General features: G+C 36.1%; 1 protein-coding gene across 16 annotated transcripts in view; it reads right to left on the bottom strand.

The window, feature by feature from the left end:
• Nucleotides 1-13,299, bottom strand: part of WDFY3 (WD repeat and FYVE domain containing 3) — a 251,256-nt gene that overhangs the window by 130,616 nt on the left and 107,341 nt on the right. For all 16 annotated transcript variants that reach the window (XM_070262308.1, XM_070262304.1, XM_070262309.1 and 13 more), the window contains 5 exons: nucleotides 12,356-12,465; nucleotides 8,798-8,959; nucleotides 4,303-4,495; nucleotides 2,842-3,028; nucleotides 499-665 (listed from right to left, as the gene is read on the bottom strand). In XM_070262308.1, the coding sequence (XP_070118409.1) occupies nucleotides 499-665; nucleotides 2,842-3,028; nucleotides 4,303-4,495; nucleotides 8,798-8,959; nucleotides 12,356-12,465 (819 nt within the window). The remainder of the gene's footprint in view (nucleotides 1-498; nucleotides 666-2,841; nucleotides 3,029-4,302; nucleotides 4,496-8,797; nucleotides 8,960-12,355; nucleotides 12,466-13,299) is intronic.

The raw sequence follows: 13,299 nt of genomic DNA, 5'->3' as shown, positions 1-13,299 counted from the left end.
CTAGATGAGAAGCCAAAGTTAGGAAATACGAACTATAAAATTTGGAAAGAAATATGTAACTTCTTGGTACCTAAGTTTGCTTAGTTTTAAACAAAATATAAACATCTGCATCTCATGCTTTCTCTATAAATCTTATATAGAGATAGGTATAGAGATCAGAGCGTAAATTGAGTTCCAGCCACACAAAGTGGAAATGTGTGTGAAGTGCCAACAATCAAAAGAGAGATGTTTGGATTATTAAATTGTTTGAATGGTAAGATGAAATACTAAAACATAAATTTCACTGTTTGATTTTATAATATTTTCATAATATTATTTTCAAGCATTTGATCTGCTAAAGACTATCACTCAAGAAATTACACTACAAAAAGCATAAACTTCAATGAAAAACAGTATATTACCTTTATTCAAGTAACATAAATAAAGAGCAATCAAAGTCAGACTAATTCTTTCTCTATTTCTCTGACTGGCTCAGAATAGAAGGAAAAAAACACTCACCTTTGCCTGCAGGCTGAGGTACTGCAAATCCAGGCAATAAAAAGGGTGCCCCTGTGGTAACACCAGCTGGTTTGAGCTCACTGACACCATATGTTGTTAGGGAAGTTATCAGATTAACCAGATCTTTCAAGGCATCTTTGGATTCTGCCTCTTTTGCTTGTTCCAATCTAGGAAAAGTATGATTTAGCATGTATTTTTTCTCTTTGCTGTATTCTCAGATTTAATAAAGAAAGAAAATTTCAGTTTTATATGCAATAAATAAATAAATATATAAAGTACTCCAAGAAGTTTCTTCTTATAATTCTTCCTATATAAAAACATAATATTTCTACAAATCTACAAATTTTATTATAAGACATTATGGTGTATTTAAAAGAAAATTATACCAATAGTGAGAAAACCTGATATAAGTGCTGATTTTGCCAGTAACAATGTTATTTCAGGTAAATCACTAATCTTTGGTAGGAAGTCTCTACAAAAGAATTAAATATCTCTTAAATTCTCTAAGGCTCTAAGGTTATAAAGTTTCACTGCTTACAACAAAAAACCTTATTAACCATTTCTTTCCTAAGACATTTTCTCTGTTAACAATTTTTACAAATGAATTCCTCGGGGAGAGTTCTAAGACTTCATCTGTATTTCATTAATTTAGGCATTCTCATTAGAATACCTTTGAAAAAAGTTCTGAGAGTCTAACAATTTTTGAAAGCAATCTTAACTCCTTTAAAAGAACATTGGAATCATTGCAGAATTATCTTTTGATCGCAGCTTTATTGAGAGCACAAAATGAATGCAAAACTACCTTTTTTTAACGAATAAGATTCATTGGGGTTTTCCCCCCATAGAACTAATACTCCCATTAAGACAAACAGAGAATGCACAAAAGTAGAAAAGAAAAAAATATGCTTAGCCTCACAACTAAAAGACACTTTTAACATTCTGATTTTAACTTGTCTTTTTTTAATGTGAAAAGTTTTGTTTTAATAATAGTTATTTTCATATCATATACAGAATTTTGTAACCTGTTTTTTTTCATTTACCAGTGTTATACACATGCTTCTCTATGTTAGTGTAAGCTCTCCATGGATATGCTTTTGATGGCCATGGAGAACCAACCAGATTTGGAGAGAGGGACAGCTAGTAGAAATCAGGATACAGAAGCACTAATACACACAAAATTTTGTCTACATTTAGGATTATGTCTTTAGTATCAATAACCATAGTGAAATTATTATGTCAAAGAGTACTGACATTTTTGAAGCTCTTGATTATGTCTGGTCAACCTGCGTTCTCAAAGGATCGCACCAACCAACAACCCCCTAGTAATGTGAAATGGTATCCTATCAACTTGCAAATGTCCTCGCCTGTAAATTAGGATATATATGCAAAATTTACATTCTTGAGAGTTGCCTAGTATTAAGTAATTACAGCTAGGTTAAACTGGTGTTAGAAATAAGAAGTTTACAAAATACTGCTCGTTTACAATAGATCAAATGATTTAAAAACAACCACTGGCCCAGGAACAACTAGTGAGGCATGAGTACCTTCATCTTAATAAATTTGTGACCAGCCATGTTCCCCAGTATATGCATGGAATATATGTGATGGAAGAGGGGCTCAGTGAAACATTTTAGATTGACTAGTTTTTTTTGTTTTTGTTTTTGTTTTGAGTATGATTAGCCCTGATCTAACATCTGCTGCCAATTCTCTTTTTGCTGAGGAGGACTGGCCCTGTGCTAACATGCGTGCTCATCTTCCTCTACTTTATATGTGGGACGCCTACCACAGCATGGCTTGACAAGCGGTGCCATGTCTGCACCCGGGATCCAAACCAGCGAATCCCACGCTGTTGAAGTAGAATGTATGCACTTAACCGCTGAGCCACTGGGCCCGCCCCGACTAGTTTGTTTTATACATATATATATCGTAGGCTCTCATTCAACCTACATAATTATTATTAACTATGTTAGTAACAACATGAATTACTAATAAGGAAAACCAAAAATATAATTAACCAAAAAGAATATACCCTAGGAAGATGTTAATTAGTTCGTCTAAACTCTTCTCCCTCAGCTACTAAATAAGAGTAGACTGATTCTTTACATCTAATCACTGGCGCCACCAAATTTGCAGCCTGCATTTGCCAATTTAACTCTAAATTCTCTTTTTGTAGTTTGTTGACAGAACAGTTGAATAAAAAGAAGTGATTAAAGCCAGGAGGATAAAGTATACAATAAATAAGTATTGATTCCTTTTTTCCTATAACTCCAAACCCACAATGTTCCCCTTGATGAAATATACTGAATAGACATTAAAATATATACTTAAATTATGGGGTTTTACCTAAGCAAGAGATCACAAAGGAAATTATATCCTTGCCATATCCGAAAATCATCCAGGAGAGTCTGAGAAACGTCACTGGAATCTTTGAGGAAACAAGAAAGTCCAGCAAACATTTCAACAATCTCTAGGGGAGACAGGTCCTCTGACTGCTGCATATTCTGAACACACGTGGATAAACACTCCTTTTCTGAGAATCAAGGATTAAATAAATAGGTTATTTATGTCAACTGCTGGAGAAAATTTTCTTCATTCTTAACCAGTGTTTAATGAAACATTAAGTTTGCATGTGTCTGTAAAATACCGTAAGATAAATGTCACACACTCTAATAGTAAACGCAAGATTCAGATTCACTGGGAAAGCGCTGCCTCTTAGGAGTAACCCAAGGGTCATACAGGAAGTGTTGAAAAACTGTTGACATTTATTAAGTGTTACATCTTATTTGGATGTTTTATCATTAAACAAAATGATTGCCCGCTGCCAAATGTTATTTTTGATCTTTTATATTAATACAATAAAACGTTGAAAGAAATAAAAAAAAATCTTCTAAGTTTAAGAAGAAAAATCCAATAATTAGTTAAACGTTCAAATCAGAGTGAATACACACCGATGGGACACAGAAATACTTCAGGAAATAAAATTTTAAAAATTATGTTTGTACTATACATTACTAGTTTAAAACATGGTTATACTCCATCACTGACTTTGGGGATTGAATGCACTTCAAAGAAGACTCCCTCTCCTATCTTTAATGAAATTTATTTGTCTAAAGAAACCCGGTGTCACATAGCTAAGAAGCTAAGAAGATTTAAATAAAAGCTAAGAAGATTTAGCATAGGAATGAAGGCAAGAAACATTTAATGACTGACTGATGTTAGGTAAGTGAATAAATAATTGTACTAAAAATTATTTTGAAAGATTTTCAGGTATATATATATATAAGATATAATAAGTGGACTATTTGAAATGCTACAATTGTCTCCTACTTAGACATTTTAAAGGATAGTCAACACTTATATATGAGGTAAATAGAATGGACAATTTCTCCTTAGTGCTCATTAAAGAATACACTAATTTCATTTATGCCACATTGAACAGAGTGAGTTATCTTCAGAAACACTTTTAACTATAGCATCCCAAAAAAACTCTTTTTTTCCCAATAAAAGAGGAGAAAAGAATAGGCTATGTCATAGTAATTACATTCTATTATGACTGAACATTTACACGACAGTGAAATTATTTTAACTCTTGTAAATATCCATCGTTTGGAACATAGGAGAATTTCTTACATTTGAAATGCCTCACAAAGCAAAAGTAAATTTTTTTCTGCCGGCAAATACAGTTTTTAATTTAAATTAGAATCTTTGGAGAGTTGAGAGAGAAAAATAAATCTGTCACTATGAGGAAGAGAAAAGTGGAGGACATCTAGAGCACCTCAACTGGACACTCAAAGAGCTATTCACCGTGAATGTACTTGACTACGTTGACGCTGAGGCCGTGGCGGGAGATGGTCATCAGGACTTCTCCGGCGCTCTTCCTCCAGGGCAGGTTATAGGGAGGGCACCAAGAGGTTATTGCACTGAATAAAAGCTGGAGGTCATCCTTCTGAGCCAGCTCTTCCGCTGGAGAGACAAAACTGCAGAGTTTCACCAAGATCTAAAAGACAAAACAAAACAAAAAGCAAATGTGTATATAAATAAATGAAGGGCTGGGGAAAGGGAGGAACTGGCAAAGGACTAGATCTGATTATTAAAAACTCTGAAAGTTCAGGGTCCACACAGAGTGATATCATTAAAGCCACAATGATGAGTGCTCTCAGTCAGACAACAGTAGAAAAGACAGCTATAATTTAGAAGTGTGTTATGGTAAGACAGGAAGCCAGCCCTGTTTTTATCAGCTTATTTTTTAAAAGAATGTTCAATGTTTACTATCCTCTCCTCACCATGGTATTTTTGCATACCTTACCCTGAAACAGAATAAATCAACAATAACTTCCAAGGTCAACATTTTAGTTTTCTAATTTAGTTCTTTAATTCTTAGTTTCTCATTGGTGGAATATAATTTTCTTCTCTAAAAAGGACAGTTTCAGGGAGATGATAGAGTAAAAACAGGTCTTCAAAAGTATTTTCAAATTCTTTCAACTTCTATATAAGTAGAAGGGGATATTAAAATAATAAAATCATCTTCATTCAGAAGTATCTTTTAATTATGTCCAGTAGCCAGAAGTGTTCTAAAGCTTGGCTTTCAAAGAAGATTCAAATCTTCTTAAATTTTGGAATGAGAACTTACTCCTTAACTATGACATGCACAATATGCACTACACAGGTGCTCACAGCACTAAAAGCCTGCTACTTGGGGAATTTAGCTATGGTTTCTGTCCTCAATAGCATTTTTCTTCTAATCTCAATTCAGTGTCAGAAAAAGTTAACTTTTCTTCACTGTGCTAAAGTTTCTCATCTAAATATTTCAAAAAATATATAATATGAATAAAATAACTCTAATTTATGAAATAATTTTCTTCTCTTGAAAGAAAAGTGCTTCATGAAATTTGAGTATTTCAATCACTGTGGGGAAGCTGCTAAATAGGAAAAAGTATTAGAAATATCATGTTTTGTCTGAGAAAGCTAGGTCTTGCTTTCCTATTTCCTTCCATGCAGAAATTTACTTAAGTAAAAGAGCTTTCTAAATCATAGTTGCCAAATATCAAGAAGAAGAAAAAAAAGGGACTAAGAATTCAGAGAAACAACAAAATATTTATAAAATTAATAAATACAGGCATTTCCCCACAAAAAAAATGCCTGGAGAAATTGCTGGATACCAAATGTCCGTCTTGTGATATGTGCATCTTTTCCCAAGTGTCTCAAACGCAACAAAAAAGACAGTCAATTGCAGCAAAAAAAAAAAAAAAAGCTCAGAAGGGTGTACTGCTGATTATATTTTTTGTCGGTTCTCACATTACCTTTACGTGATTAGAGGGATGGATGTGATTTCTCTGTCTTGTAACATAAAAACAAACCCAAAAATAAAATATTTTTTTCTAAGTCAAATCTCTGTTCTCAAAAATAAATTGGGGGGCTGGCCCCGTGGCCGAGTGGTTAAGTTTGAGCGCTCCGCTGCGGCGGCCCAGGGTTTGGATTCTGGGTGCAGACATGGCACTGCTCGTCAGGTCACATTGAGGCGGCGTCCCACAAACCACAACTAGAAGGACCCACAACTAAGATATACAACTATGTACGGGGGAGTTTGGGGAGATAAAGCAGGAAAAAAAAAAAAAAAGAAAGATTGGCAACAGTTGTTAGCTCAGGTGCCAATCTTTAAAAAAAAAAAGAAAAAGAAAAAGAAAAAAAATAAATTGGACTTAATTCCTTGAATTTGTTGACTCTTAAGAGAAATGATTCTTAATCTTTAAAGGCAAAAGGATTCTTACAAATAATCTAGTATAATCCTTTCATTTTACAGAATAGACAGCTGAAGAATCTGCATCTCATTCCTCTTCTGCCCGACACTAACCACTTCTGTTTGTGGGGACTCTGTTACAAAGGCCAGCCAAGTGTGGCAGAGCAATAATTGGCCACATCAATGCAAATGGAAAAAAAATGAAAGCCTACATGAAGCAATACCAACTGCTAAGGTCCCAGGAAACCATCTGTCACATAACACAAACATAGGGATTTTATCTATCATAAACACTATAAGTTCTGAAAACATTTAATAAGTTTGTCCCATGGGTTTCCTAGGCAAATGATGAAAACACGGTCCAGCCTGTGATGAGGAACTAAAAAAAAGGAGGTGATGCACTAAAGGGACACTGGACGAGGAGGAGAGAGCCGGGCGCTAAACACAGCCACGCACCTGCTGTGGATCACAGCCACAGTTTCTACAGCTGTAAATGGGGAGCTGCACTTAAATTCTCTTTGAGCTCCTTCTGGCCTTAACATTCAATGATTCCAATATGCTAAAACGAGCTCCAAAATTAGTTTAAAGTTAGCACCCACCGCTTTCAGATACAGAAAAAAAAAATTTTTTTTTAAGTTTTAGAAGAAATCTTTGCTTTATTAGTTATAAAATTCAGCTTCCACTTATTGCTTACAGGGTTAATTAGTTCTTTAGAAAGGCTTTACTGAAATACGGCTACTAGTCTAATCAGCAAAGACTAACCCACTAAATTCATCAGCAATGTCTTAAAGCAGCTTTAATTCCTGAGATTTATTGCCACTGCTCTTCTCATCCAATCCAACTCAGAAGTCAGAGATACCTGAGTTCCAGTCCTATTCCTGACATTTGCTCACATCATTTTGGCAGAAAACAAAAGCTCTGAAGTCATAGGTTGCCTTGCAAACTATATGAGATAACAAATGTTAACCACTAGTACAAAAGGATCTAATACATCAAGTGTTCAATAAATATTCGTTGAATTAGTATTTTATTGATAATCCCGTCTTCTTTCTAAAACTGCCTTAGCCTCCCTCTCCCTGTCCTTTCACGGCTCGCAGCTCTACACAGCTGAGGCATTCCTGCAGTAAGACCCCAGTAACATGAGGCGCAATCGTCCTTTGTTAGTGGCTCCACCTTATCTACTGCACATCCGCTGTCCTCGGCTCTCTTCCTACTCTCACTGACGAGGGGATGGTAGTGGGAACAGCAGCAATCACACGGGCCTTTATCTCATGTCACTATGTCCTAAGCAGAGAACCACAGCTTTGTGTATTATTTTATTTAGTCCTCACAAAAATTCTTTAGATAGGTATCATTATTTTCATTTTAGAGGTGAGAAATCTGTATCTTAGGTTACATAATTTCAGAAAACTGGATTCAAACAGGTGTGGGTCTTTTTAATTGAGGTGAAAACACATAAAAGAATTTACCATCTTAATCGTTGTTAAGTACAGTCATGCATTGCTTAACGATGGGGATACGTTCTGAGAAATGCGTCATTAGGCGATTTCGTCATTGTGCAAACATCATAGAGTGCACTTACACAAACCTAGATGGGACAGCCTACTACACACCTAGGCCATATGGTACTGATCTTATGGGACCACTGCAGCATATGCGGTCCGTCATTAATCGAATGTTGCTATGCGGTGCACGACTGCATACAGCCGTGTTAACTATATGCACATTGTCATCCAACACATCTCTAGAACATTTTCACCTTGCAAAACTGGAACTCTATACCCATTGAACAACAACTTGTCTTTTCCTCCACCCTCCAGCCTCTGGCAACCACAACTCTACTTTCTAAGAATTTGACCACTTTAGATACATATAAGGGGAATCACGCAATAGCTGTCTTTTTGTGTTGAACATGTATTTTTTAATACTATATTAATGGGCAGATTGTACTCTAAATGTTTGTACTTTGCTTGTTTTAAAAATTTTCTCCCAAGAAGAAATATCAAAATAACGATACTATTTCCAGGCTAGCTAACAAAGGTCTATTTAAACCTTTGTTACTTGCTAATGCTGTTAAAAGAATAGCGGCAAGAGTGGGAAAGAAGGGCTCTACCGGCAGGCAGCAGAGGCGGTGGCAGCAGCCACTAAAATAAACTATCTTATATAAGTTAAATATTTATAGGTTAGGGACTTCCTGTATTCAGACAGCAACAAAATAGAATTTCTTGACATTATAAGAAATATTACCCCAAACTTAATATGACTGTCAATAAAAGTTTTCTTTGCTTAGTTCATTTTAGAGATGTTATTGCTATATCAAAGGGAACCTTAATAGTTGAATCTGTTCAAAGAAATAAACTTGTTAATGCCTTACTCAAATATTCCTCAAAAGAAATGCGCAGATTCAAGAAATGTGATAATTACATGAGATAAAGTCAATTTACAATAAACAGTATGAAATACTACAGAAAATGGAATACGCAGACCATCTATTTAAGGAGTGCACCTGCTTCACTTTAAATGGAGTGGTACAGCCAGCCAGGCACACAGCACCTGCCATACCTGTACAAAAACTTTCTGGAGTAGTCCACGACGTTCTGCTAGAGGTAGCTCATTCTGTGCCCCTCCAACCGCCTCAGGCACATGTGGAAGGTCAAAAAAGAGATATAAACATTTAACCAGAGTGGAAGGCACTGACATCGTTGTCATGCAGTCCACGGTTTTCTGGAAAACAAACCAATAAGTAAGTGAATAGACAGATAAATACACAGACAGACACAACTGTAATTGGTACAGCTAAGTAAGCTCACAAATTTTAAGCCAGAAGTTAAATCATTAACTCACACATTTTAAGCCAGAAAATTATATACCAAAATAACTTTTTAAATGCCTGAAAAAATTTAAAAATGACTCCATGTTCACAAATACTCATTTCCCACTTGGACAAATTTGCTTTCATTGAATACTGAGATGTCTGTGTGTATGTTATTAAGATAACAAATGCAAAGGCATATTAAGCACTAAATTATATATCCGTAGTTGCTTTACTATCACTTTTATTTTATTCTTATTGTAGATTCTTGAAACTGTAAGGACACTTGAGGGATACAGCCATCACTGACACACAAAAAATCTCTATATTATTTTCAATGATTTCCAGAGAAAGAAATTCCAGACCCTCATATGGCGAACAATTCAGTTTGTTACAAAGTATGCCATACTAATTATCAAAATGTTTCCAGAGTGCAGTTTGGAATGAAAAGTTTTACCACACTAGAGATTAACAGGTTGGCGTTATCTGTTGAGTAGTTTATTAACTTTTTCATCAAACATTTATCGAATGCCTACGGTATGTCAGACAGCATGCTGGGAGCTGCGATGCAATGACAAAGCGTCCCTGCCTGTCAGAACACTAGTCTACCGGCAGAGGCAGGTTCATCAACAACGATGATTTAATCTCTTAAGTGTAACAATGGAAGTACAACCAGCCAGTATAAAAGGGAATGATCCAAACTGCCAGGAGTGGAATGGAAAAGTGTAGGAATTAAATAAGGTGGGAAAGATCACCTGTAAGGATAGGCCACATGGGACAGTATGTTTCAGGAACCTGAGTCTAAAACTGCTGACTCCTGAAAAGCCACAATCACTATGTCTAATCTTTAATGAGTGTTTATTATATCACAGGCATAAGGCTAAGCACTTTAAATCCCATTATCTCATCTATTCGTCAAATCAGCCCTATGAGGCAGATTCTATTACCATACGACAAATGAAGCAGTTGAGGCACTTTCCTTACAACACCTGGCCTCAGGTCAGAGAGCTGGGTAAGTGGTCCACAAGTGGATATGCTCAATGACCTATGCATATGGTCTCCCATTCTGGCTTTGCTTTTTAGTTTGCTGGCATTGGAGACCCAATGAAGCCTTACAAACAGAGGAGTAATAGAACCAGATTTCAGAAAATGAGCTGGTAGTAGTATAGATAATAAATTAGATATAAAGAGCAGGAAGGCCAGGGCAATTTGGAAATGAATACAGAAAACCATCTGAGAGACGGGGCCTGAATTAATGCAGTAGCAGGGTGATGGAGAGGGGAGAGAGCCTAAAGAACAATCCCTTGCAAGATCGGGCCCCTTCCTACATATCCAGTATCATTTCCTGCCTCTAATATTCAAAAACCCTCTGCTCTTCCCACCTACAATTTATTATTTCTAGACACCCCATGTCTCCATACATCTAACATTCAGTTTAAATGTCTGCTCACGTCTGAAACTTTCCTTAATTCATCATCTTTCCTCCTACCCTCACCTACAAAATTTATAACTCACATTTCTATTTTCAAAGCACCACATATACCCCATTATTGCATTTTACAGTGTTATCTTCATCCACTTCATTTCTGTCATCTACATGTTGATTCAGGACCACGGTTTAGTCATCCCTCTATTTCACTGCTGCCAACAGAAAATGGCATGCAAATAAACGTCAGCTCAAAACACAATGCTGAATTTTCTCTTAAAATCTCTTTCCAGTTAGATTATCACTAGCTTTCCTTTCCCATTAAGCAAAATGGTATGACTTTTCATTTTCATCTTACATCTGATAAATTAAAAGCATAACTTAGTATCCAAACTGGTAATGAGATACATTTGAAAATATTTTTTAAGTGATTAGGTTTCTCCTGATTCACTTCTTAGACTTTGAAGGCTATCTATCCATTTGGGCACGTTTAAGTTAGTTCACATTTACTGACTTTCCACTATTTGATAGTTATTATGGTAGGACGTAGTCTCTGCTCACAATTGAGAAAGAAATACAGCATCTATGGAAAATATGAGTACAACTTAAAACTATTCCATATTAAAATTATCATTCTGCATGCTATTCTAAACCAAAGCAAATTGTGGTACAGCAATATAGAGGCAGTTACAGCTACCATCAGCAACAAACAGAATTGGCACTTTGATAGTCATCTGGTATGCTCACAGATCCACGGAAACAATGGGCCACTTTAGGACGATCTGTAGGCTACTTAGGGTGAACAAACATCTCATTTGCCTAGGATTGAAGGGGTTCTTAGGATGCAGGGCTTCTATGCTAAACCTCAGAAAGTTCCAGGTAAATCAGGACACGTTCACCTGATTCCTTTTCTGATTTAAAAAACAAAACAAAACACAAAAAAGGAAAACAGACCATTCCAAGAAAAACAAAATCCAAGTGCCACTTACTTTGGGCTAAAGACTAGTTTCAGGATACGGTTACTAAGAAACTTGCATTGTTTCTGCTATGGTCAGTCACCACAGTATGACTGGTGTCACAGTCAACTTTTGTAAATTCCATTATTAAATATGCTAGGTGTTTTGAAAGCCCCTTGTAATTTAGACAATAGCCATTCTCAAAATTGGCACTGACTTTGATAGGTAATTCTACTCCGAATTTTAGAAGGTTGAATAAATTCATCCCAAAAACATCACAGGCCAAAAATCAGGTACCCAAACAGCTCATAAATAAGTACATGCAACATATATCATGACAGGTGCTTAAAGCTGACTGGGGTTGGGAGGGAAGCAATCTCCAGAATAAATCAAGTGGGAAGAGAATATATATTATCCTAAAAATGGCAATATTTCCCTATTTTCCATAAAAATTAGAACAACTTTAAAGGATTTTCCATCTCATTGATTCTTTATTAGCTAAGTGACCTTAGATGAACCTTAGACGATTCTTCGAAGCCAGAGTTTCCCTAACATGGTTTACAGAAATGTTGAGCTGGGCCTGACAAAGCCAGGGCCCCTGGGCTAGCCACCTCCACCACAGGTAGTCCATCCTTTTGCTCAGTGTGCTGTACAAATGGTATCATGTTCTATGTGTGTTATGACATGACAAAGATGGAAAACACTGGTCTAAGTTAGGCATTTCCTCATGTGTAAAATGCATAAAACATCAACATCCCCCAAAAGATGATGTGGGAAGCGTCAAATAATGTATAATAAGAATTAGAAGAATACAATGATTATCATAAAATCTTATTTGGATATGATGATAAATTAACTTCACAAAATCCCAAGAGGATAGAAAAGGAGGCTGAGAGAGTCATTCAACGTGAAAACAGAGAACTTACCTGACCAGAGGATGCTAACAAATTAATTGTTGTCAGAAGCATCCAACCTCTACTAGCTTCTTCACTCTGATTGATTTCCAGGAATTGGACTATGGCCCGACTTGCAGCCTCTATAAAACCAAAGGAAAGCCATTAGGTTGGGGGGGAAATGACATATAAAGAGGTTCTTCCTTAAAACCTGGAGAGAAATGATTATTTGCTAAGCACATACATTTTATCAGCACAATGACATGCTTGATGTAAAACACATTAAAAAGAGCAATGTTTTAATGGTATATATAGGCCTTTATAGCATATCATCATATCAGTACAGAAATGTAAAAATCAACTTACATATTTTAGGGAAAGGTATGTTGCAAACTAGTCAAAAGAGCCATGGAAGAAGTGAAATTTGAGCTAAACCCTCCTGGAAAAGAAATCTATGTTTGTCTAGGAAGTAGGAGGGAGGAAAGGCAACAGAGAGCTTAGAAGCACAGTATTAAAAGTATGGCTAGAGGACTGAGCTTAATATGTACAGACCAAGACAAAGAGCTGTAATAACACTGGGTTAACATTCTGGAGGAGCACATGTTGAGAGTGAGCCTAACAGCAACAGCAGTGATAAAAAACCGATGCCTATTTGTAAATGAAGGGAAGCTCAGGGCTGTACTGACTCTTCAGGCAAGAGGGAGCAAATCTAGTTTCCGGAGCAAAGTAGATGGTGATAGGATTATTCTAAGACTATTAATTTAGTGGTGATGTATATGACAAACTGGAAAGGTAAAGATACTGGTGGGAGAAACAAGTTAGGAGGTTGCCTCAGTAACACACACAAGGGGTGACTTGAGCTGCTGACAGTAGGAACAGAGGAACGATGAGAGAGTCACTCACAGAACTGTAGTGTTGGAAGAATCCTTGACAGTAAATTTAGTTGATTATGTTTTTAGAGATATGGGAAAATGGAT

This window comes from Equus caballus, chromosome 3, assembly GCF_041296265.1.
Source record: "Equus caballus isolate H_3958 breed thoroughbred chromosome 3, TB-T2T, whole genome shotgun sequence".
Classification (NCBI taxonomy): domain Eukaryota; kingdom Metazoa; phylum Chordata; class Mammalia; order Perissodactyla; family Equidae; genus Equus; species Equus caballus.
Note: the sequence above shows the minus strand (reverse complement) of the source record. Positions and strands in the feature narration are given on the sequence as shown.